The sequence below is a fragment of the Oryx dammah genome, unplaced genomic scaffold (assembly GCF_014754425.2).
Source record: "Oryx dammah isolate SB20612 unplaced genomic scaffold, SCBI_Odam_1.1 HiC_scaffold_18, whole genome shotgun sequence".
NCBI lineage: Eukaryota > Metazoa > Chordata > Mammalia > Artiodactyla > Bovidae > Oryx > Oryx dammah.
In genome coordinates, this window is record NW_024070202.1 from 69,175,514 (window position 1) to 69,200,125 (window position 24,612).

At 56.5% G+C, this 24,612-nt stretch overlaps 3 protein-coding genes and 1 long non-coding RNA gene across 6 annotated transcripts; 3 read left to right on the forward strand and 1 right to left on the reverse strand.

Moving 5' to 3' along the window:
* Nucleotides 1-422: 422 nt before the first annotated feature.
* On the forward strand, nt 423-4,314 carry HOXA10 (homeobox A10). Its single transcript, XM_040259727.1, has 2 exons — nt 423-1,568; nt 2,778-4,314. The coding sequence occupies exons 1-2, from the start codon at nt 611-613 to the stop codon at nt 3,050-3,052; spliced, it is 1,233 nt and encodes a 410-aa protein (XP_040115661.1). The 5' UTR covers nt 423-610; the 3' UTR covers nt 3,053-4,314.
* A 1,175-nt stretch (nt 4,315-5,489) lies between these two features.
* Nucleotides 5,490-12,520, forward strand: HOXA9 (homeobox A9). Its single transcript, XM_040259733.1, has 2 exons — nt 5,490-10,028; nt 11,119-12,520. The coding sequence occupies exons 1-2, from the start codon at nt 9,449-9,451 to the stop codon at nt 11,355-11,357; spliced, it is 819 nt and encodes a 272-aa protein (XP_040115667.1). The 5' UTR covers nt 5,490-9,448; the 3' UTR covers nt 11,358-12,520.
* Nucleotides 12,521-13,863: 1,343 nt separating this feature from the next.
* HOXA7 (homeobox A7) lies at nt 13,864-21,181 on the forward strand. 3 transcript variants are annotated; one of them, XM_040259735.1, is made up of 4 exons: nt 13,864-14,451; nt 17,559-17,835; nt 18,081-18,668; nt 19,641-21,181. In XM_040259735.1, exons 3-4 carry the CDS (start codon nt 18,290-18,292, stop codon nt 19,976-19,978), a joined length of 717 nt encoding a protein of 238 aa, XP_040115669.1. In that variant the 5' UTR covers nt 13,864-14,451; nt 17,559-17,835; nt 18,081-18,289; the 3' UTR covers nt 19,979-21,181. The 3 variants fall into 3 exon arrangements, with proteins under 3 accessions (XP_040115669.1, XP_040115670.1, XP_040115671.1); XM_040259736.1 differs by having other exon boundaries at nt 13,899-14,451; nt 17,559-17,737; XM_040259737.1 differs by lacking the exon at nt 13,864-14,451 and having other exon boundaries at nt 17,447-17,737.
* A 1,259-nt stretch (nt 21,182-22,440) lies between these two features.
* LOC120877437 lies at nt 22,441-24,598 on the reverse strand. The gene is made up of 3 exons (XR_005724337.1): nt 24,536-24,598; nt 23,089-23,197; nt 22,441-22,530 (listed from the first exon to the last, which is right to left on the reverse strand). It is a non-coding gene; the product is annotated as an uncharacterized LOC120877437 (long non-coding RNA).
* Nucleotides 24,599-24,612: the final 14 nt, after the last annotated feature.

The window sequence follows — 24,612 nt, forward strand, 5'->3', positions numbered from 1 at the left end:
AGCGATGCTAGAAAGAAGTGGCTATTGCCAGCTTCCAATCTCCTCTGGATTTCGGAAACTTTGAAAATCCTGATGATTTTAGGACTGGGTCCCCCACATTGGGATAGAGCTCCGGGTCTGGGGCTGAATGGGAAGAACTCGGGACACTGAGGCCCCCCCTTAGTGTTTTAAGAGTGCACCCAAGTCTGGTGGCTGATTCGAAAAATTAAAACAGGGAGCCCCCAAAGAGGGTCTGGGTGCGCACCATAAACACCCCACTTGTTAACTGCATGGGGCCCAGGGGCCCTTCAAACAGACCCCAAAGGAGGGCGCGCGTCCGGGCATGGGCGGAGCGAGCCCAGGGGCCAAGCCCCCCACCAGCCACGTTGGGGCAGCCCCCGTCGCTTCTGGCCTTTGGGTTGAGGTATCGGGTGTGCGTCTTGCGGCCCATCAATACAGATTACATATTTATATCAATAGCGGGCTCGGAGGGCGCCCTCGGAGAGCGGCCCCGCGCCTACGAAACCAAACTGGGAGTGGTCGCGCGGAAACTCTGGCTCAGGATTGGCTGCGGGCGCCCGCCGCGGTGCGGGGGGATTGCTAATCGTATTCAGCATGTTTTGCACAAGAAATGTCAGCCAGAAAGGGCTATCTGCTCCCTTCGCCAAATTATCCCACAACAATGTCATGCTCGGAGAGCCCCGCCGCGAACTCTTTTTTGGTCGACTCGCTCATCAGCTCCGGCAGAGGCGAGGCTGGCGGTGGTGGCAGCGGCGCTGGGGGCGGCGGCGGCGGCGGCGGCTACTACGCCCACGGCGGGGTCTACCTGCCGTCCGCCGCCGACCTGCCCTATGGGCTGCAGAGCTGCGGGATCTTCCCGGCTCTGGGAGGCAAGCGCAATGAGGCGGCGTCGCCGGGCGGCGGTGGTGGCAGCGGGGGCCTGGGTCCCGGGGCGCACGGCTACGCGCCGGCGCCTATAGACCTGTGGCTGGAAGCGCCCAGGTCGTGCCGTATGGAGCAGCCCGAAGGGCCGCCGCCGCCGCAGCAGCCCCAGCCGCCGCCCCCACCGCAACCACCCCAGCCCCCGCCGCAGGCCACCTCGTGCTCTTTCGCGCAGAACATCAAAGAGGAGAACTCCTACTGCCTCTACGACTCGGCTGACAAATGCCCCAAAGGCTCGTCCGCCGCTGCCGAGCTGGCCCCCTTCCCGCGGGGCCCGCCGCCCGACGGCTGCACCCTGGGTACCTCTAGCGGGGTGCCAGTGCCCGGCTACTTCCGCCTCTCTCAGGCCTATGGCACCGCCAAGGGCTACGGCGGCGGCGCGCCGCAGCTCGGCGCCGGCCCGTTCCCCGCTCAGCCCCCGGGGCGCGGCTTCGACCCGCCACCCGCGCTCGCCTCCAGTTCGGTGGATGCAGCCCGGAAGGAGCGAGCCCTCGATTCGCCGCCGCCCCCCACGCTGGCTTGCGGTGGCGGCGGCGGCGGGGGCTCGCAGGGCGACGAGGAGGCGCACGCGTCGTCCTCGGCCGCGGAGGAGCTCTCCCCGGCCCCTTCCGAGAGCAGCAAAGCCTCGCCCGAGAAGGACTCCCTGGGTAAGCAGGGCGCGCTGAAGGGCTCCGCAGTCAGGCGGGCTGGCAGACAGGCAGACCCAGAGAAGGGAAGGAGCAGAGAGCCAGGAGTCCGCACAGCAGCCGGCCGGCCTTGGCCCGAGCTTCAGGCAGGCTGACCTTGTGAACTTGCTTTTTTAATATTTGGGCGTGGGGACTCAGTAAAAAATTCATGTCCCGGCTTAGCGCCCCACACCCAGACGTTCTTTGCTCTCGCCTCCCCTCACTCCGACTGGAGCCGAGGACACCGGGGAGCAACTCCCCTCTTGTGCATGCCCTTCTCCGTGCCCCGGAGCACCCAAAGCCGAGTCTGGGCCCAGCCTGCAAGGCGCGGCCCACGCGGGGGGGAGGGGGAGGGAGGGAAAGTGGCTCGCCCGCAGATAGCGCGGATGTTTGTAAGGCATCCAAAATAAGCAGCCGCCAGCACCAATAAATAAGCCCATTAACCGGCGAAGTTCGAGTTTACGATCCCCCTTGCTTTTTTCAAACTTGCTTGAGGGGCGGGAATCCTCGTTGCGGGGAGAAGAAAAGACAGATCCGTCCCGGACGCCTGGGCCCTGATCTGAGAGTCAGAGAGGGGTCATTTCTCTTCCCCTGGAACTCGAAACCGCCCAGACTGCACGTCCCTGGCTCCTGGAGAGACGTGAGGGAGGGCCCTTGACCCCAATCAGTTTTTTGTGCCTTCTCTAGCTCCCAGCTATGCCCTTCTCCCTCTCCTCAGCAGGCCTTAGGTAACCACGGGGCTGGAGTGAGACACAGCCACGTTGCCCGCCCCCCCTTCCAAGTGGGCACCCCTGTCCCCCTGGCCTGGGGGTTGCAGGAAATGCTTGTCTGCCTTGGGGCGAGAGGCAAAAAAAAAAAAAGGCGTTAAGTTCAAGATATACAGCCTGCCCTCCCAGTCCGTTCCTTCTGCAAGCGCATGGCGGCTTTGTGCTAAAACAGGTGTTTGGGGGGAAAAGTGGAGGAAAATGTAAGAGAGTAGGTGTAGATGGGAGGCCCACTCGATTTTACACATGACTTTTGGAGGAACTGCTCTCCCTCGGCAAACTAAAAGGGGCGGAGGGGGGGGAGGGATAACTCTCTCTGGGTGACTTAGGGCATCCCTCATACTGTAGAGACGACCCGAATTCCCCCTTGCGTGCACCCCGCATGGCCTCGATTTAACCTTCCCCTCTTTATTCTCTCAAATGCCAGGCAATTCCAAAGGCGAAAACGCAGCCAACTGGCTCACTGCAAAGAGCGGCCGGAAGAAGCGCTGCCCCTACACCAAGCACCAGACGCTGGAGCTGGAGAAGGAGTTTCTGTTCAACATGTACCTTACTCGAGAGCGGCGCCTAGAGATCAGCCGCAGCGTCCACCTCACGGACAGACAAGTTAAAATCTGGTTTCAGAACCGCAGGATGAAACTGAAGAAAATGAACCGAGAAAACCGGATCCGGGAGCTCACAGCCAACTTTAATTTTTCCTGATGAAGCTCCAGGCAATGTGGTTCTTTTCGCGTCCAGAGACCCGTTCTCCTCCCTCTTGTCTTCGGCTCTGCCCAGGAACTCGCACCTGTGCCGGAGCCCCCCATTCTTCCCTCCCACACTCGCCATCTCGCTGGCCGTAACATCTGTGCAGGGCTGGTTTGTTCTTTTTGTTTCTTTGTCTGTTTGCTTGGTGCTGGTTTATTTGTTGTTTTCTGGGGGAAAAAGCCATATCGCGCTAAAATTCTATAGAGAGATGTTGTCTTAAGTGTCAAGTGGTGAGTGGGATGGTTTGCTGTTTCGGGGTTCCACTGCTTGAAATGGCCTCTGTCCTCCGGGTGCAGCTGGTTTCCTGCAGGGCCAGCGACCTAGCCGGAAGGCGGAGGTCCCATTGTAGGCAGCTGAGGTGTCTGGCCTGAGGTCAATGGTGCAAGGAGCCGCCACCGGGCTTGCCTGCCTGGAGTGCAGGGCTGTGTTTAATCAGGGGGCACAGGCCCTTGGGTTTCTTTTCTCTTTTTTTCCTTGGCAAAGAGAAGGGCTTGCAGAAATGTACATGCAGGTTGGCAAAAGGGTTTGACTTTGGCTGATTGGTAAAATTGAGAAAGTAAGAAAGATTCATTTTTCCTTCCCCTGTAAGATAGATCAGCTTTAAAAGAAGAAGAAATGACCAGGAGAAGGAAACGTCTCTTCCAGTTTGTGTAAGGTCTTGCATTGAGGGACTAAATTATTTCAGTTACTTTGAATTTCCATGTCCTTCTGGCTGTAGATAAATAACAGAATGTAGTTTTGTTTATACATGCAGATTTAGTGCATTTTTTGTCATTAAATAGTTGTTACCACTGGTAACATAAGACAAGCACACCACAATTCTCCCTAGTCTGCAGAGGTTTCCCTGGCCCCGTTCCCCCCCTTTTCTTTCCAAAATTCACAGAAGCCGAGGAGGGCTGGAGCAAGCGGAATAGACTAGAGAAGGAAGACATTGCTGGGTTTCCTTTATACTGTGAAGTTACATGCATAAAAGGGTCAAACCTGTAGGTGCAGAAAAAGAAAAAACTATAAAATACAAATCTGTATAAATGTCTATTATTATGAAAAATTGCCAATCTTGTTTTATGCAAATGCATTCTATCATTATTATAAATGTTAGTTCTAGCTCTATTTACTTCTAATCTTAAATCAGAATAAATTAATATTGTAATGCTGCTGTGCGTGGAAAAAAAGATGATGTTTATGTTCTTATAGAAGAATAAAAGCTGTGGAATGAAGCTTTTTAATTTTACCTCTTTTTTTGACTTCTTATCTTCACCTTCCACTTTATCCTGTCCACCGTTTTTACAACAGGAGGACTAGCCCGCGCCCCCTGCAATTACTTTAGGCATCTATTTAAATATTACCTAGACGGTCGTAATTTGTCTGGGCCCTATAGCCCTGGTGCCGTAAGGTTTGTCGGCTTTTGTTCAGTTTTATGACTTGCTAGTATATCTGGATTGTGGCTGTCTTGGACCAGTGGTTTCAGTTGAGAGGGGAGCTGCATAGACAGAGGAAGCCAAACAGGATTTGTTTCGGGAGCCCCCTGGGAGGTTCGCAGAGGCTGGCTATTTCGTGGGTCTCTTGGTCCTCGATGACCCCCAGCCTCGGATTCCGGGGAGCAGGATGGGCCCACAGCGGGTCACTAGCGTCCGCGGCAGCGGTTAGGTAGACCGCGGCGGGGCTGCATGGGTCCTCCCGCCCCCAGCACGGCCTCCCCCACCTGGTCGCCTTCGGCGGGGCCACGCGTTTCCTGCTCGCGGGAGGCGGGGGTGTGGGGGGCGCGACAGCAGGGGGGAGGGGGCGCGGGAGCGCGCGCCCCGGCTGGCGGGGAGGGAGAGAGGGGGAGAGCGAGTGGCGGGGAGCGTGCGCGGGAAGCCGAGGCCAGACAGGGAGCCGAGCTCCGAGCTGTCCCTGGCGCATGCGAATCGCCCTGGACTGCCGCCGCTCGGCGCCGCGCCGCCTCGCCTCGCTGCAAGATTTGGGAAACAAGCGCGCACGCTGCTCGTTCCCTCCTCTCTTCTGGCTTTCTCTCCTTTTTCCATTTTCCTCTCTCCTTTACCTTCCTTCTCCCAGGTTTACCTTACCGGGGTCGGTGGCTTCTTCCTCCGCGATGCCTTAACGGCAGCCCCAGGGGCACTCAGCGGCAGCGGCGGGCGCAGGTTGGCGAGGGGCCAGGCCCGATCGCAGGGTTCTCACTTGGCGGCGGTGGTGGCGGCGGCAGTAACGGCGGCGGCGGCGGCGGGCGAGGCAGCTCCAAGCGGGCAGCAACAGAACTGGTCGGTGATTTAGGTAGTTTCCTGTTGTTGGGATCCACCTTTCTCTCGACAGCACGACACTGCCTTCATTACTTCAGTTGAAATCGTCTCCAGGTACCTGTGCGCGCGGAGGCCGGTCCGGTCCGGGCGGGGCATCCAACCCCTGGTCGTATCAGGCCTGCGGTGGCAACCTCGGCTTATCCCGCATAGGAGCCTGGACCCTGCCTCCTCAACGCTCTGCCAGGCTGCCGGCCTCATCCCCCCCCACCCCCCTACCTGGCCTGGAGCAGGTACGGTCAGGTTACCTGCTCCTTCGCGGACGCCAGGGGCGTGGTAGGAATTCTGAGCCCCGGGCCATTCAAGGTCAGGGGCGCACGCCTCTGTCCTGGGCCTCTCCAGCTGCCGGCCTGCGCCTGGCCAGGGACTCTGCCATTCTCTTGCAAGGCCGGGGCACCTTCAGCCCAATCCGGGGTACCAGATGAGGAAAGATCGCTTTGCCAGTGGAGATTCAGCCTAAACTAGGAAGCGGACAGCGCAGACGGGGGCTGGGATACTGGCCTTGTCACTTACCCTTCTCTCTGTAAACCTCTGTCTACTCCCAAGAGCTGCCTTGACTCTTTCCTTCTTCTTTCCTTTCCTCCTTCCTTCCTCTGTTTTTCTTTACTCCTTCCTTTTTTCTTCCGCCTTCAGTCTATGTCCAGTTTTCTTTCTGTCTCCTCCCCAACTATTCCTATGGGAGGAACCCCGGGGGAGAGATACAGGGCTTGTTTGGGGAGAGCGGGGTGGGGGGTGTCTCATTTTTCCATGCGCGTTCAAGCAGAGGTGGGGATCTGCTGAGGAAGAGCTGGAGGGGCGCGGCTGTCTAGGGCTGTGGATCTCGGCGTGGTGTGCTGTGGCCCAGGCAAGGCCTCGGTTATGATCACGACCGGATGGCGGCGGCCTGGCGTTCCTACTCCGCGGGTCCTGAACGGCAGCCTAGGCGATCTGATTGGGGGGAATTCACGTCGTTTTTGTGTGCCCATTCCGAGGGCAAGGAGGCCTTCGCTGACTTCACTGGGGAGATGAGGCTGAGTCCTGGGCTCAGCCAGGCTCGGTGGAACGACACGCAGGGAACTGCCACAAAGCTTCCTCTGCATTCCCGGCCTGCTGGTCCAGGCTCCGGCGTTAATCGCGATAAGGGAGCCCCGGTAGGGCAAAGATTGGCTGTTTGCTTGTCAGTAGCTTCTATTAGGGTCAGAGGATGTTAGATATGACATCCTTGTGGGGACTGTACTGGAGAAGGGAACCGTTCCAGTGCCAGTGTGTTTCAAATAATAGGGGAAAGGAGGCCTAAATTCTAGACGCTGAGTCCGCATTCCAAGTTGTAGTCCACGGTTTGAAGCCAGTGGGGCCATTCTCATTACCAGGAACTGAAAACAATTTCCACCCCTGGGAATCCAACACGCCTAGGGGCCTTCAGGCGCAAGCACAAGGAACAGCGCTTCCCTTCCCAGCTCCAGCAGCCCAGAAAATATTTTCACTGCCCAGCCTGCCCTCCTGTTATTGGAGAGGCTGTCACAGGATATTCTCCTCAATTCCTCTCTGCCATTTTTCAGGACTTGAGTAGTGGATTCGTTTTGGAGGCCAAGGTTTTGGAACTCTCAGGCTAGAAAAGGCAGTTTGTAATTACACCCATTTATTGTTTCTTTATGCACACATAATCTCTTTCACCTCCAAAATAAAAGCAAACACAAAAGCCTGAATATTCTCTCCCCAAACCTGTGGACTAAATAGGAATAATATTTAGTTTTGTGATTTCCCCCTTTTCCTGGCACCAGTAAGGACTGTTTAATTCTCAACGCCAGATAATTATTTAGAAGCCATTCTATTTGGAAAGTCTAAGGTTATTTAAAGAAACATAGCCTGTTTTATTTTAAACATATTTTACTAACAATAATTGGTGTCTTCTCTGGTTACCTAAAAAAAAAAAAGGAAAAGGCAACCAGGCGTGTCCAGCTTGTTTGCAGACAATTACAATTAGGAGTGAAGGTTTCCTCCAGAGTTAATTTTTCTTAATGAAAATCTAAGGGGTCGATATTTAGGACACCCTGGGCTGCGGTGGGGGTGGGGATACGGCGGAGGAATTTACAAGGAAAGGAAAATATTAGGGAGGAGGGGGCTGAGGCGGCCTGGACCGGCCACGTCGGAGTTCATTGTGTCGGCCACTTCCCTCTTCCGGCGCGAGCAGAGGAAGGGGCACCCAGTGGCTCTCTGCGTGGCTCCGCAGCCTCATTCTCTGGGAGAGCCTGGCATTTGCGGGTTTTCGCCTGGAACAGGGATGTATCAGGGTTTGGGGGGATTACTGGAACTGTTGGGGAGGATGAAGGAAAAACAGAAGATGGAAGCGACCGATGCCGCCCGCCCGCCCTCCCCGCCAGGGAAGAGGGCTAATGAGAAACACACTCTTGCAGGCACAATGTTCACACGTGAATTTAATTACCCCTTTTTAGGAGTCGCCTCTTTCTGTTCGGATTGGGGGTAGGTTTTGTTTTGTTTCCCAATTAACATACAGGCCGAGGTCTTTTACCTCTGAAAGACGCTAAGGAGTAAGAAATACCTTCCTCAATTTGGCCAAGCTAAGAAATAGGATTAAAAATAAATGCCCTGTGCCCCTCCCTGTTTTAATTTCTAGCCCTGGACTTGATCTGCAGCCCGAGTTTTGGGCCTGGTAACTGCCGAGCCGTGGGTCGGGTGGGTAACCTAGGCGGGTCTGGGATAGTGGTCAGAAAGGAAGGAGCCCAGAAGGACTCATACGGGGGCCCAGAGGCTAACCGCTCCGGTGACGGCTTCCCAGTTACTAGAGCCAAGGGGTCTCTTAGGCGGAGCTGCTTTTTCGCCAGCAAACTCGCCTTTCATTGATCCTGCCTCGTGTTTTTTCGCAGTTCGGGTTCAGGGAATGAGACGAGGCTTGCAGAGCTCAGCATTAGGGCCTCCAAGGTCGGAACACACGGCTGGGACGCCTGTTGGGTCCGCCCCGGGTGTGGATAGTGATTCCGGCGGACCGCGAGCGGGGCGCGCTGGTCGTGCGTGTACGCGGGGATGGAGCCGAGCGCGCGGCACAATCAGGTCCTCGAATCCGTGGCCCCACGGTAGACTGGCCACTCTCTCCCTGGCCGCTCCTCGGTGGGGCCCCTCGCTGGAGGCTCAGCAGCGATTTTGGGAGCTGCCCGGGCGCCCTGCGCTCCAGTCGGGCAGATGCCCGAGGGGAGTTCACAATTGGTGCTGGCTTCTAGGTGGCCTGTCCCTGTCCAGCGCGCTCCGGCAGAGGTGGTGGTGGCTCAGTCTGGGACGGATACTGCGTTGAATTTGACTTTTCTCGACCAGCCCCGGGTAAACTCGCATCTCTAGGGACCGCAAGGATTATTTACAGGGAGCTCGCCAACCAAACACAACAGTCTAATTTAACCTTTCCAAGTCCTCGTAAATTTTTACAGCTGCGAGTCACGAGGAGCCAAACGAATCTGTTGGTCGTTCCCAACTTCCCACCAGCCTGTGTGGCTTCTGAACAATAACTCCTTATGAAATATCATAAATATAGATTTAAATACAGTAGAGCGAGAATGCGATTTGGCTGCCTTTTTATGGCTTCAATTATTGTCTAATTTTATGTGAGGGGCTCTGCTGGCCGCACTCGCGCGCGGGACCCGCGTCTTGCTGATGGCGTGATTAATTGTGATATAAAATAGTCCGCTTAAGAAGTGTGTGTCTGGTGGTGGCGGTGGGGGAGGAGGGAGTACAGAGGCAAGGCCAGATTTGATCTTTTAATCTTCGTTGGCCACAATTAAAACAAACCCGATCGCGGAGCGCCACGATCCCTTTGCATAAAAACATATGGCTTTTGCTATAAAAATTATGACTGCAAAACACCGGGCCATTAATAGCGTGCGGAGTGATTTACGCGTTATTGTTCTGCCGGGCGGGCACGTGACGCGCGCGGCCAATGGGGGCGCGGGCGCCGGCAACTTATTAGGTGACTGTACTCCCCCCCCCCTGGTGCCACCAAGTTGTTACATGAAATCTGCAGTTTCATAATTTCCGCGGGTCGGGCCTGGCGGGCCAGGCGCGGGGCACGGCGATGGCCACCACCGGGGCCCTTGGCAACTACTACGTGGACTCATTCCTGCTGGGCGCCGATGCCGCGGATGAGCTGGGAGCGGGCCGCTACGCGCCGGCAGCCTTGGGCCAGCCCCCCAGGCAGGCCGCGGCGCTGGCCGAGCACCCCGACTTCAGCCCTTGCAGCTTCCAGTCCAAGGCGGCGGTGTTTGGCGCCTCGTGGAACCCGGTGCACGCGGCGGGCGCCAACGCGGTGCCCGCGGCCGTGTATCATCACCATCACCACCATCCCTACGTGCACCCCCAGGCGCCCGTGGCGGCGGCGGCGCCGGACGGCAGGTACATGCGCTCCTGGCTGGAGTCCACGCCCGGCGCGCTCTCCTTCGCGGGCTTGCCCTCCAGCCGGCCTTATGGCATTAAACCTGAACCGCTGTCGGCCAGAAGGGGTGACTGTCCCACGCTTGACACTCACACTTTGTCCCTGACTGACTATGCTTGTGGTTCTCCTCCAGTTGATAGAGAAAAACAGCCCAGCGAAGGCGCCTTCTCCGAAAACAATCCTGAGAATGAGAGCGGCGGAGACAAGCCCCCCATCGATCCCAGTAAGTGTCTCCTCCTTCCAGGCCGGCCACCGCCTCCACGCCGGCCACCCGGATCTGCCGGCCCTCCAGCTTTCTTCGGAGCCTGAATTCGCCTTCGCTGGGAGCCTCCTGAGCAAAGGCCGGGAGCCAGAAGTTGCTGTTTGGGAAGCCTCCTCGGATGGGGCCCCCCAAGTCCAGAAAGCAGTGACAAGCCGGCCTGCCGGGCTTCGGGGGAGGGGAGGCGGCGGCTGCCTAGAGAGGGGGCGGGGCAGGCGCTGCGGGACGACCCGAGACCTGGTGACCCTCTCTTTGGCTTGCCCGGGACCAAGACAGATACTCTGGGCGAGATTCTTCGAAAGCGACGCGTCAGAGAAAGCCTTTTGTGCGGCTAGATTGTCCGGGAGCGGCGGTAGCAACTGCAGCCCGGGCAGCCTGACCCGGGACTCTGGGGAAGACGGCCGATTCTCTCCACTTCTTGCTTCAGCCAGTGGCGGCGTAAACCCTGCCTAAGATGCGGCTGCAGGCGACCGGGACGCGAGAGTCCCCGTGCTAGATTATTCAAATAAACTGGAGAAGTGATCTACGGCCTTGGGGTGCCTAGGGGCGCCATACCGGCCTGGCCAGCTCCCACAGCCTTCCAGGGAGGTCAAAATAAGGAATGGGGAGAGTAGATGGAAAGGTGGGAAGGAAAGAGAATCAGTGAGAGGGAGAATAGAATATTAAGCTTGCTAAGGAACACATGGCAGAGTGGTTTCCTCCTGTGTGGCAAGAAAGAGATCTGTTTGCAAATTTCACTTCTTACACAACGTGTGGAGAGTGGGAGGAAACAGAGGAGGGGAAAGGAGGACAGAGGAGAAAGAAGGGTCTGGGTGGGGTGGGGTGGGGTGAGGTGGGGGAGCCGAGGTTTACCGGCGTGCAATTGTAAGTGACCGTCCCTGCGTCTGTCTGCCAGGGTTCCATTGTATCCGAGGCTCGGCTGCCTTCCCTAACCAGTTCAGCAGCGTCCTGCACTTTGGCTGAAGACCCCAGGACTTTTCCTAGCCCCCAGCGGAGGGGGGTGGGTGTGCTTATTCACCTCCTAAATCCCCCGTTCTCTGTCCCCCACCCGCAGGTAACCCGGCTGCCAACTGGCTCCACGCTCGCTCCACGCGGAAGAAACGCTGCCCCTATACAAAACACCAAACGCTGGAACTGGAGAAGGAATTTCTGTTCAACATGTACCTCACCCGGGACCGCAGGTACGAGGTGGCCCGACTGCTCAACCTTACGGAGAGGCAGGTCAAGATCTGGTTCCAGAACCGCAGGATGAAAATGAAGAAAATCAACAAGGACCGAGCAAAAGACGAGTGATGTGACTCGAGTTCGTTTAGAAAAGAGAGAGTGAGCTAGAGAGAAAGAATTGCCCGTCCCCTTCTCCTACCCCCATCCCACCCCACCCAACCCCAGCCTCCACCTAGGCCTCCAACAAGGCGGTTGGAAACTCCAGGCCTCCTGTCCTAGGCAAACCCTGTTCAGGCTGGTTCCTTGGCTTGCCACTTTGATGGAGGAGGTATTGTAAGCTTTCCATTTTCTATAAGATTAAAAAAAAAAAAAAAAAAAAGGCGGGGGCATTAGCGCTGATGGTTCTATATGCTAGCTTGTATATATTAAAAAAAAAAAATCTACCTGTTCCTGACTTAAACAAAAAAACTACCTTTTTATAATGCACAACTATTGACGGCGGGCTGTATAGTTTTTAGACTGTGTGTAGTTAATTTAATTTGCTCTTTGTGCGGCAGAGCGATCTGCCCAGATACTTGAATACTGTGTTTTATTGTGGTAATTATGTTTTGTGACTCAAACTTCTGTGATGGGTGATGCACCCGTTTGTGATTGTGAAAGCTAGAATTCGATTTGAACTCAGGTTGTTTATGAGGGGAGAAAGCAGTTGCCTAGAGTATAGCTCTGTAGTGGAATATGTCTTCTGTGTAACTAGGCTGTTAACCTTTGATTGTAAACTAGCTGTAAGGATTTCCCAGTGACATAAAATTTTAAAACAAAAAGAGAAAGCGTTCTCCAGGATGCATAGATTCATGGTTTTTTCCATTTTTGAAATGCGGACATTTTAGTTTCTACATGCTCTCTAGATCTATCTTGTCCATTGTATATATATAATCCACATATTAAAGAAAAAGTAAACAAGCTTGAATACTGTTTTTGCACCAAACAGTGAGGAAATTTGGAGCTATACTACGTATGTGCAGATGGTTACTACCTATGGTTTACGTTTAATTTTAATTGGGGAAAAAATGAATGCTTATTGTAATGGAGTTAATTTTATTGATAATAAATTATACACTATGAAACCGCCATTGGGCTACTGTAGATTTGTATCCTTGATGAATCTGGGGTTTCCATCAGGCTGAGCGCACACTGTATATTTTGCAATAGTTACCTCAAGGCCTACTGACCAAATTGTTGTGTTAAAATGATGTTTAACTTTTTGCCAATAAAATATATTGATTCTTTTCTAATTTTTGCGGGTCAGCTCTTTGCACCTTCTTCTCCGGGGCAGGGGAGCCTGGGTAGTCTGGGGGGTGGCAGGCCGGCTAAAAGGAAGGACAGAGCTCACTTGTGTCCCTGGCTTGGGAGCATGAACCTGCAGCAGCCAGACCCAGGCGGCCCTCCGCTCTCCCTCCCCCGCTGGCTGCCTGGCGACTGCAGGCTGCGAGCAGAGGAACGGTGGACAAGGGGCGGAGAGGCCCAGCTCCCGGCTTTGTGTCCGGTTGCAGGACTTCGGGGAGGCTTCAGAGAAGTTGGCGGGGCTGGGATGTCGCTTACGGCTGTCCAGTGGCTGGGAATGACCATTCTTTCGTCTTGGCGCCCCAAGAATTTCCCCAAACCCGGGTCCCCCGCGACTGGGGGGGGGACCCTGGATCTTCCCTGGTGGGGTGGGTAGGGGAAGCTGGGAAGGCAGTGGCAGGACTGAGAGCTGCCTCCTAAGGCCTCTACCAGGAGGGAATCTGAAGCCCAGCCGCCCCAACGTGGCCGCGGGCACGGACAGTGGCGGCTCCCAGGGGACTGGGTTTTGCCTGCGCCCCCGCCCCCCGCATCCTGCCAGGCTGGCCCGCCCCGAACACCTCTCCCAAGCACAAGTCCTGACAGAGGCAGAGCCCAGGCAACCGACCAGCCCCAAGCGCCATAAAAGAAAATGAGGGCTGTTACCGTTTATGGGGTGTAAAGGGCTGCGGGGGGAACGGCCACAACTTGGAGGCCCGAGGGCCTTCTAGATGTGGCGGAGGGTTCAGCCTCCTACCCCACTTTTCTTTTCTTGCCTCCCCGCCCCACTGCCCTCGATTTCTGCAGTTATCTGTGTTTGGGCGCGGAAAAGGGGAACGGGGACAACGGAGGATGGGGCGTCCGCTCACCCCCACCCCCACCCTGCCGCCAGGTTGGGACGCCCTCTGTTGTTGCAGACAGAGGAAACTTCAAAGAATGGGCAGTGAGGGTGTGCCATAAAGGCCGGGTCTGCGAACTGTCTGGAATTCGGCCCTTAATGGATTTACAACTGTCCAGCCCCAATTAAGATTTTCCACCAAAGCCCTTTCATTTGTTGGCTCTGTCTGCCGCCGATAAACCGGCTGCGGAAACAGCTCTCTTTTTTTTTATGGGCACTGCCCTCTCGGCAGTGTAGATTCCGGGCTCCGTGCAGACCCCCCGGGGATGGGCCCTTGCCCGGCTTGGAAAGTGGTACCCCCGACCCGCGGAGGCTGCTGACGAAGTTCAGACCGGGCGGCTGGGCTGCAGTGTCAAGGCTCGGCCAGCAGATGGCAGTATGGCTCCACGCAAGAGGCACCGGCGCCGCCATCTCCCGCCGGCGCGACCCCGGGAAGTTCCTAAGATGTCGACTTGATGCAAGCTCTTCTGGAATGGGAGGCCCAGATTTGAGCGAACGGCGGTCGTATATTTTCGGTTCCGCTCACGCCTGGCCAGCAGCCTCGCTGGGAACAAAAAAAGCAAGCGGCGGGGTCTCGCCTGACCTGCACAGGTCGCGCCCTCTTCGCTCCGCTCCCCATCCTGGGCAGGGGGCCTAGCGCTGCGGTGCTGCCGCTATCCCGAGGCTGCGGGGCGGTAGCTCCAATCGCGGGGACCGATCTAGGGTGACCGTTCCCACCCTGGGACAAGCCTCGGGGCCTCACGACACTCGGAGAACCCGACCGACCGGCGGACAGACACCAGGACTAAGGCCTACAGCCCGTGGACCTGGTGACCCTCCAGAGGGCGCGCAGAGGGCATACACAGTGGCCAAGGGTCCTGTGGCGACCCGAGAGACCCCCCCCGAAGGCTGCGTCCCGGTGCAGGGAGAGTCAGCACTCGCAGGCGAGCCAGGACCCCGGGACTGGGCCGCCTTAAAAACGTCACGGTACAATCAGGCGGCTGAGAATTGGGCGTAAAGGCATTCTTGGTAATTGTCTAGTGTGTGTCTGGAAGGATGGGGAATCTTGGGACCCGGACCAGGAACTGCTTTGGTTATTCTAAAATACATGATATTTAAAATAGTTATATTTACATCCCAGCTCCAGGACAGGAGTTCACGTGGTGAAAGCCGCCCTTGCTTTCTCTCTCCTCCGAATTTCCTGGGTAGTGGACGCACCAAGGCTACTCTGGCGTCCGTCCCCAGCTTAAGAGGCGAGGAGCGGGAGGGAGGGAACCCCAATCCCATTCGAGCCTACCCTCGACCCTGGGCGGGGGTATATGCCTCAGACCCTAACAGCAGGAGGCCGGGTGCGTTTCTGCGTTTGCGAGGATCAGCCCCGGGTGCAGAATGGTTTCAGAAGGAAAATGCAAAAGCAAGCAGGGAACCCCTCCGAAGCACTCCTGAGCCCTGTGAATACGCCACGCAGTGCGTTTACTTGGGTTGTAATAATCTCCGCCAAGCCCACAAAATGTTTACAACCTACTTCTCGGCGCTGTACACGCTGTAAAACCCGGTACTGCGTTTTTTTTTTCGTCTCCTGGGCGTCACTATCCGTGTGTCTCTCTCCCCTCCCTTTTCTGTTTATATACACACGTTGGTATTACAAACACGCCTTCATTATATTTCCTTACTTAATACATAAGATTTCACAGCCTTTGGTGAAAGAGGTTTTATAGCTTCCCCGAGTCGCCCGTGGCCGTGTCTCCAAGCCGCAGATACAAAGCTCGGTTTATGTAACTTTAAATAAACGGCGAAGGAGCAGATCGGTGGTTACCGGTCACGGAGGCCTCAGGTAGGTGCAAGCCTGTCGGGAACTCAGAGGCCTCGTGGACTGCCCGGGGTAAGGCCTCTCTTGCCCTTGGCCGGCGGGTGTCCGGGAGGCGCGCAGACGGGACCCCGCGTCCTCCGGAGCGCCTCTGCACTCGTCAGGAATGAGTCGTTGTCCGGGTTGCTATGGAAGACTGCGCATTGGGTGCATAAGAGGCGCGCAACCCGAGCGCAGCGCGGGGTGCGTGTGGTAACGTTTATAGAAGCAAATCTTCAGCCGCCCAACTCCTGGCAGGCTCCACTCACCGCCCCAGAGCTGAGTTTACCTTCTTAGCTGGATTTCAATATTGAGGACTGTTTGGTAAAGAGACAAGGGAAACACTTTGCTAGGTAGGTAGGACCCCAGCTCCAGGAGAGCCCTAGGAAAATGTCTTTATCTAAAGACCACTCGGCTAATAAGAAACCCGCCTTCACGTGGCCTGCTTCAGGTTGAGCGTCAACAAGTATTTGTGTGAATATTATCACATTTAATCCAGCGCATGTGTCTGTTCGGCCAAATAAATAGAAAGCCGGAGGCTCAAGAACACACGTTTAAAGAGGCCGCATTGAAAGCCTGGTGTTGTCTGGCTTTTCCGTTTTAAAACGTCGCTGCAGAAGGCAAGAGAGGAGAGAGAAGCTCAGAAACGAAAGGGAGGTTTCAGCACCCGTGGGGCTCGGCCGGGTTGGCTGACTTGGGCCCAGAAAGACTGAGGCCTTGCTGGCAGTATCTGGATCCTCTTTGGCCCGGGAGGAGGATCAGTGCATTCTGCCAGGACGGCTTGGACCTGCTCCCAACAAAACTCGGGCAGGGATGAGCTTGTGGCACGGGCTCCCAGACCCCTTGGCTGGGAACGGGCCCTTTCCTGCGCTCCCAGAAATTGCTCCCCCTCGGTCTGTCGGGTCGCCCCACTAGGGCAGGTTCTACTACAAACGCCATAGCTGTTGGCTGCTCCAGCCCCAGGAGTCTAGACAGACGGCGGCGGCGGAGCCGGTCTTTCTCTTTGCATCTTGCTCTGTGTCACCCGAGGAACAATTTATTGGTCTAAAGCTGTCTAATTCCGCTTCTTTGATCTCAGCTTTTTGTTTGTTTGGTCTTTCTTTAATTTTCTTAGGTTTTTATTTCCTGCCAGAAAGTAATGCTATTTGGAATATTTGATTTTTTCATTCCTACCAGTCTTACCCCCTCCATCCCTCAACGGGGACACACTGTCACCCTGGTCCTCCATAAAGGGCATCCCTGGCTATTGCCACACCATGGCCCCTGTGCCCCCAGGGGAAACCACCAGGCACCCACCTGCTCAGACAGCCCCCACTTCCCCACCTATGCCTCAGGCAGTCCACTAGGCCAGAGCTGGGACTCCGTTTTCATCCAAGCATGAACCCTCCTGTCACCTTTTGTGCTTCTGGGACCCCCTGAAAGTGTGCGGTGAACGGGACAGCCTGCCTGAACCTTCTGAAAGTGATGGAAAGTGCTTTGTACACAAGGAATCAAACTCTATAACTGAGGAGAATTTCCGGGGCAATTCCATTGTGAGGTCGGGTTTATGGTGCGCAATCGAGCTGAGCAGTAAAAGGCGTACTGACCCGGCCGCTGGGCTTCCATCGCAGTCTGGGCAGTTTATGAGGCATATAGGGGAAGGGTCACCCCACCACCCTCTAGGGTGCTCCAACCCTGTGCCGGAGATTGGAAGCTTGGGAAAGTAAGGTCTTAGAGTGGGGGCCCTGGGTGGGAGTGAGTGAGACTACTTTGTGCTTCAGTTTTGGAAAAGTAAAGCCAGTCCTTGGAAAGGTGAAGCTGCCAGAGCTGGGTGGCCTTTTGGAAAAGGTCTGAAAGGGGAGGGGGTCTCCAAAAGAAATGGAGAAACATAGGGGTTGTGGTCCCCAGGCCCCTGGGGCCTCTCTTCTCTTCAAATTGGCTCTAAAGCATGTTTGGCTCCCAGGCATCCGGGCCCAAGAGAAGGTAGCCAAGGCCCAGGGATGTCCCCAGTGAAGGCTACCAGAAACCTTATAGTAACACTGGCACCTGGAAAGGTGTGAGCCTGAGGTCCCAACAGGCTGGGCGAAAGAGATTTGGTTCCCTCTGAGCGAAGAGGAACCAAGAGTTCCAGGAGGACAAAAGAGTGTCCGCGCATGTCTTCGGCTGCCAGAGGCCAGCCAGGTGCCCAGGAGAGAACGCACAGAGCCTGACGGGCCAGCGGTGTTCGGGAGGAGGGAGGGAAACCTCACGTTAATAAATCTACTGGCAAATGAGGCTCATTAATAGATAAATATTTCACTGTTTCCTTTAGGCGGATAAACAGTGCGCCACCGATTAAGGAAAGGAAGCTGGGAGAACTTGACTTTATTCCAACCACATGGTTCCAGTCAGCGGTGGCCTTCTTGCTGCAGCTGAAAGCGACGCTGCGCCGGCCCCATCTGGATCGGAGTCTAATTCGGCCTCTGGCCCACTGGACTTGGGACGGGGAACGTAAGCAAAGAGTCTATTTGCCCAGAGCTGAAACTTGTCCGCTTGGCCACCGAGTAGAGGGCCGGTACTTGGGAGCGCAGAGACCCTCCCTGGGTTGGGTGAGTGGGCAGAAAAGAGGGGCAGGGAGGACCCGCCAGCTTGGTCCAGCGTCCGGGAATACGCAAGGAAGGGACTGCGCCCGGCCGGTTCCACGCGGCCTCTGCCGGCCAGGGGTCCGGGCTGGCGGCGCGCGGAGCCTCCACGCGGCGCCTTGGGAGTCCTTTTCCCGCGGGATGCGCCAGGCCGGCTGGGCGCGGACAGATTCGTTGGCCACATATTTGAGCCTCTTTCCCTTCCATTCTAGGCTGCCGCGGGCCCAGCCGAGCGAGACCACCTGTGAGGGCGGCTGAGATTGGCGGAGGCGGTCATGTGGGCGGTCACGTGCTGCGGCGAGCTCCGTCCAAAAGAAAATGGGGTTTGGTGTAAATCTGGGGGTGTAATGTTATCATATATCACGCTACCTCGTAAAACCGACACTGAAAGCTGCCGGACAACAAATCACAGGTCAAAATTATGAGTTCTTCGTATTATGTGAACGCGCTTTTTAGCAAATATACGGCGGGGACTTCTCTGTTCCAAAATGCCGAGCCGACTTCTTGCTCCTTTGCGCCCAACTCGCAGAGAAGCGGCTACGGGGCGGCCGCCGGCGCCTTCCCTTCGACCGTACCGGGCTTGTACAATGTCAACAGCCCTCTCTATCAGAACCCCTTCGCGTCTGGCTACGGCCTGGGTGCCGACGCCTACGGCAACCTGCCCTGCGCCTCTTACGACCAAAACATCCCGGGGCTCTGCAGTGACCTCGCCAAAGGCGCCTGCGACAAGGCAGACGAAGGCGCGCTGCACGGCTCGGCCGAGGCCAATTTCCGCATTTACCCCTGGATGCGGTCTTCAGGTAGGCGCAGCCGCTAGGCGGGCCTGGGGGGCGGGCGGACTGGGAGCTGGGAGCTCCGGGCTGGGGGCGCGGAGCGCGGAACGGGGCGGCTGCGAGCCGCCGGCCCCGTGACTCCTGGCGGCGCTGCCTTTCTGGTTTTAATTAGAGCCGAGGCGCCATAGCATGGAGAGCTCCTAGCATTGTATGTAAATGAGGCTCATAAAACTTTTTATGGCCCAATTAATGGGTTCGATCCTCGTAAATTTATTTAACTCCATTTGCCTTGGAATCTCAACATTAAGTTGGTTTGTTCGCTATTCTCGTATCCTCTCTCTTTCTCCCTCCCTTTCTTCTCTCTCCCTCCTCCTTTTCCTTTCAGCCTGGCTTTTCTTCTCAAAAGCAGGGAGAGCCAAACCCTTTTGGGTCCCTCACGCGCCCCTGTGCCAGGGGCCATTTAAAGACAGGGAGGGACGGATGGGTGGGAGTGGAGGCAGAGAGCCCAGTGCCCTAGGAAGGTCTGGGGATGGGGGCGCGGGCTGCTGGGGAGGAAAGGCGCCCTTGGAGTGAGGGCCGCCGGAGAGGGTATCCCACTTGCCTAGCTAGGCGGGGAAGCGGCTGGCTCGCCTTTGAATGGCAAAAGCGCAGCGTCTCCCACTTGCCCACACTCTATATTTACAATTTCCCTTTGTCAGGGGGAAGCAGGACATTGTGGAAGCCTAGCCGGCTGGAAAGAGCGGTTGTAAAGTTGGGATTCTGCGCCTTCCCCCCTCACAGAGCTGCCTGCGCGTCTGGCCCCGCAGTCGGGGTCTTCCGCTAACACTCCCGCTCCTCCCCCAGCTCAGGTTGGGGGCGCAGGGTGGAGGGGGACTCGGACCTGGGTCAGGGCCCGGATTGAGGTGCGCGCTTCTGAATGGCAGCCGGGTTGATGCCCTGGCCTGTGTCCCTGTCGGCTTGTCTGTCCGTGTGTCCATGTGTCCATGTGTCTGCTCACAGGGCCGGACCGAAAGCGGGGCCGCCAGACCTACACGCGCTACCAGACGCTGGAGCTGGAGAAGGAGTTCCACTTCAATCGCTACCTGACGCGGCGCCGCCGCATCGAGATCGCCCATGCGCTCTGCCTCACCGAGCGCCAGATCAAGATCTGGTTCCAGAACCGCCGAATGAAGTGGAAGAAAGAGCATAAGGAGGAGGGTCCGGCCGCTTCCGGCGCCCCCGAGGGTGCCGCGCCCGCCGCCTCTGCAGCCGCCGCTGCCGCCGCCGCCGCGGACAAGGCCGACGACGAGGACGACGACGAGGAGGACGACGACGAGGACGAGGAGGAGGAGGAATGAGGCCCGGCTGCCCCAGACAGTCTGGAAAGCGTCTTTAGAGACTGATTTTATTTACAAAAGTGAAAAAAAAAAACAATAAAAAGAAAATGTTAAAAAAAAAAAACCCACTCCCTAACCTGAACCCAATCTACCCCATTACCCACTCCAGCTCCCAAAATTTTTTGGACTGAACAGTCACCAGACTGGGTCCCATTGGGGATCCCCTCTGCCTCTGAGGACCCCCAACAGACACCCCCAACCCTAGGCCGACCAGCTCCGTGCTGGCACGGTTAAAATACTACCTAGCACAGGCCTCCTCCGTGAGAGGCACTCCCAAACTACCTATGGGCCCAGCCCCAGAGGGCCTCCACTCCCAGGAAGCCCAGAAGTGTCCCAACACTGTCAGACCCCCAGCACCTCCCCTGGTACCGGCAAGGACCTGATTCGCAGTACTACCTACTCACCCCAAACTACCTATTTTGTGCTCGCTGGCTCGCCTGCTACCTAGTGCCGAACCCTCCCCCCTCCTTGGCCAGGCCTCTGCTGCTTCCGGCTAGTAGCCTTTGGGGTCCCTGAGGCTGCGCCGAGAAGGCTCTGGGATCCGGGGACCAGGGCATTGGCTTCTATTTAAATGGAAAAATAATATATTTATTCCAAAGCATTCTAAGTGCTACAATCTAGAATCCCTCTCTTTGGTCTGGGCACCTCATGTTCAGGCCCATCATCCCTTCCTTCTGGAGCATTCCCAAGCTCGCTGCCTGGGCCTCTGGGTTCGCTTCTGCTTAGTAGGACTGCAGAGATGCTCCCAGCCTCCCTGCCCCACCCCTGGCCCCTGTGTCCCACTGTCCAGCCATGTTGAATATGTGTATCCTGACTTTTCCTGCAATGGCAAATATTGTATATTTGAAAACGAAAATTTTTTTTTTGGTCATTTATATAGTCTTGGAGCTCATTTGTAAGGCAGTGTCCTGACTTGGGAAGGATGTGTTAATGGGGTGGCTTTGTAGCATGGTGTGTTGTCTTGAGCTATCTCTATAGCTGGTGAGTGGACTGATGCCCTCGCCAGTGCCCTTCATCTCCTGTGTTGTCCTGTGTCCCCCTCATCCCTCTCAGCTCTAGCCTGGGCTTCCAGGAACGGGAAGGTACATTTTCCAACACTTCCCGTCTTGCTCAGTTAACAGTGTTTTATGTAACAGAAAAATAAAGATGCTTGATGACAAAGAACTGTGGACTGCCTTATCTGGGAGTTGCAGTGTGCTGGGGAAGAAAGGGTGAAGCATGTCTGGAGAGCAAGTCCTGGCTAGGTCTGTATGGCTAAAGGGGCTTTGGGACAGCAAAAATGGAAGGATGGATAGGGTTCAAGTGCTGGGTGTCATGTATTAGCGTATAGGCCTGTTGAATCTCTTTTCGCGTGGATTGCTATGGAGATTTATATAGGTGTATGTGTACCTCTTTGTGTGTTTTTGTGAGTCCACAATTGTATGTGTTTCTGTGTCCATAATTGTGTGCACACATTTCCGTGTGTCCATAATTGTACATTTCTTTGGAGATTTTTGGCTGGTTAGGGTGTGTATACAAACATCTTCTAGATCCCTTGAAAGCGGAAATCTTCGATTGATACATTATAGTCTATTCTATGAACCTCCCCCAAACTCTCCATGGATTCCACCCTTTCCTCTAAGGTTATAGAGTGGGTTCAAAAGGTATATCATCCTGCGACTAATTCCGAATTCCCCAGGCCCGGGAAAGGACGCAGGATTCAGGGCCTCTGATGTCGCCCCCAGCCTCACATTCAAGAAAAGCGAGGCGGCCCCAGAACCCAGCAATGAAGCTAAGGGGTAGAAGGGGCACTGGCCGCAGACCCCGCTGCGAAACCCTTGCAGGGGCCTCTGGATGCGGAAAAATGAGGGGCTGGGGAAGGGGCAAGGGGCGGTGGGGACAGCGCAGAACAGTGGCAGCTCGGCGGGCGAAGACCTCCACTCCCGTCTCCTGCTTGGGTTGGACCGGCTTCTTATTACTCTTTTAATAAACCCCTGGCACAACTGGGTCTGTAAAACCTGCGTCCCCGAGTCGGGGCCGCCTCGGTGGTAAGATGGCGCCGGTGTAGGAGCTGCCTCCTCTTAGTGATGGGGAAAGGGTCATAAATCCGTTGTTGTTTATGAAAATTTACAACTTTGCAATACAACTTTATGAGTTGTTCGGCCCTTCCATTGGCCGCTGTCGGTCATGTGGATGGGAACCGTGAACATGAACTTTTTTATAATTTCCCTTGCGAGAATAGAGCCGCATTCTTTTGCTCCGCTCCGTCCTGCCTGCTTCGGAGCTCAGCCTTCCAGCCAGGCTCAGCTGTGCTTTGTCCAGCGATGGCGAGCGAGACGAGGCCCCGGCCCGGCCCGGCCCGGCTGCTCCCGCTGGAGGTGGGATGTGCCCAGTCCCCGGGGCCGCGGCGGCAGCTTTGCAACTCGCAACCTGGCTAATTTCCTGCGTCCTCTAGCACCACGAAGGACAATTCGTCTCCCCGGGCTGCCCAAGCGACAGCTGTCAGAGGGACTGGAGCTTCTGGGAACCGCCATCTGAAGGTGAGACACGTGGGGAGATAGGAGCAAAGGTGGTGAGAAAGCAGCGGGCGCCGGTGGCATTGGGAGAGGGCACCCCAGGGCGGCGCTGAAAGGGGCAGACCTAACCCTCTCCCACCCAGTCAACCTTTCACACACGCACCCCCTACCACACACACACACACACACACACACACACACACTCTCCTTTCCCGCGCGTGCTCACCTTGGCAGTCGGTGCCTTCCTTCCTTCCATGCCATAGCTCCCTGGCATGGGGCAGCAGCAGCTGACGGCTTCTCTCTCCCCTTCCCCAGCGACCTCGCAGAGCCCCCAAAAGGAAATGACCCTGCACCCTGCGTTCCGCGCCTGCCTCCCGGGTTTGGATTTTTTTTTCATTCATGACCCAATTGGCAGGGTTGAATCCCCCCAATAACTGGAGACAGTTCCCGAGGTGGGAAGATGGTAAGAGAGGAGGGCAAAGTGAATTCATCGACAGGCAAAGGCAGTACCTTCTATTCCTTGGGAAGTGGTTTCTAGAGAGTAAAGGTAGAATAAGCAGAAAACCAAAAACTTACTAATTAAGCCAGAGTCCTCTGCTGAGTGCCTGCTTCGCTTCGCGTGGTTTTCCGATGAGAGAGATGTCTGGAGCGCGCGGGGAGAGGGAACAGGTTCGTGGGTGGAATTCTGTGTTGAAGGAGAGGACGGGGTTAATTGTTGGGTGTTGCTTGGCGGGAAGTTTCGGTGCAGAGGATGTGGTGGGGTTATTGTGAGTGGCAGGGGCCGCAGCTAAGGTTGAAGGAAGGACACAAACCGAATCTGGGCGATAGGGGGACACCCCCCCAACCACCTCGGCGCAGCGGGTTGACTGGCGACGGCGCTCCGCATCTCCCGAGAGAGCTGGGAGAGGACTGTGCAGCCGCCTGGGAGGAGGCGCGGAGGGTGCAGCGGGCGTGGGCTTGAAGGAGCGCCGTGGCGCAAAGCTGACTTGGCCTAGGTGAACCTTGGCCAGATTTGTCCCGGTAGCTTCCTGGGACAGCGAAATGACCCTGCGGTTCTGGGTCCGAGTTCTTTTTGTTTATTTGTTTGATTTTGGTGGTTATTGTTTTCCCCACCTTAAGATGATGCCTTGGTATGCATTCGATACTTGAGAAGGGTCTGTGGACGATGGGGACTTCCACTCGCGTTGGGGGTGGGGCGGGATGCGCTGGAGCGGATAAAGCGGCGTATTTGCATCGCGGGGCCGTGGGCTGCCTGACTGCGGCTGCCGCGGGCAGATAATTTATTGCGACCGCGCCGGGCGCTCGCTGCTGCCACGCTGTGGCCGTCTCCGGAACCGACGCCAATAGCAGCCCCGCGTCGTGCAGCCTGGCGCGACTGCTGCGCGGGCCCCTCAGAGATTTCCAAGCAACCCTAGGAGAGGGGGGCGAGGGAGGACCTCAAGGGCGGCCTCCCAGGGCCTGACTGGCCGGGAACCTCCCCCGCCTTGACCGCCCTTGACGGGAGCTGGACGCCTGACTAGACTCGGGTCCTGCTCCCACCCAGCAACCACGGAGACTGGTCGCACAGGCCGCCTGGCACGTCATGGCTGCTTCTCCAAACTGCGCGTTCCAAGGCGCCCCGGGGGTGCACGCTGGTTTCGGGAAACGCGCGCCCGCTTTGGGATTTAGAAATTGGAGCTATCACTAGTAGTCCTGGGGCCTGCAGGCCTGACTGGCTATGGCAAGGAAGGCGGACTTTGGCTCCACGGGAGGGCCTGTGACAGGCAGAAGCCGCACCTGTGTGCTATGGGCTCTGGCCTGGGCCAGCGAGTCCAGTGGACGCGGGGGCCCCGAAGGAGCCCGCCGCACGACAGCAGGCCTCCCTCCACACCCGCGGAGGTCGAGGAGCTCAGTGGGCAGCCCAGGGAAAGGGCGAAGTGTGAGGCTCTGCTCCTCATCCCGTCCGTCTTGAAGAGCAGCTGAAAGGTAAGTGGGTTTTCTGTGTGGCTTTGACCGAGGAAAGAGCCCTGGTGGCCATTCTCACCTTCCCAGGAGAGGCTCCCTCCAGCGTCTGGGGCTTCTATTCTTGCCTGAAAGGAGCGCTCTCTGTGTGTGTGTGTA

Excerpts from the sequence above, each read along its gene's own strand:
- HOXA10 (XM_040259727.1), top strand. The coding sequence starts at position 611 with ATGTCAGCCAGAAAGGGCTATCTGCTCCCTTCGCCAAATTATCCCACA. Across the intron at positions 1,569-2,777 it reads GCCCGAGAAGGACTCCCTGG|GCAATTCCAAAGGCGAAAAC; the intron begins GTAAGCAGGGCG and ends CTCAAATGCCAG.
- HOXA9 (XM_040259733.1), top strand. The coding sequence starts at position 9,449 with ATGGCCACCACCGGGGCCCTTGGCAACTACTACGTGGACTCATTCCTG. Across the intron at positions 10,029-11,118 it reads CAAGCCCCCCATCGATCCCA|GTAACCCGGCTGCCAACTGG; the intron begins GTAAGTGTCTCC and ends CCCCACCCGCAG.
- HOXA7 (XM_040259735.1), top strand. The coding sequence starts at position 18,290 with ATGAGTTCTTCGTATTATGTGAACGCGCTTTTTAGCAAATATACGGCG. Across the intron at positions 18,669-19,640 it reads CCCCTGGATGCGGTCTTCAG|GGCCGGACCGAAAGCGGGGC; the intron begins GTAGGCGCAGCC and ends GTCTGCTCACAG.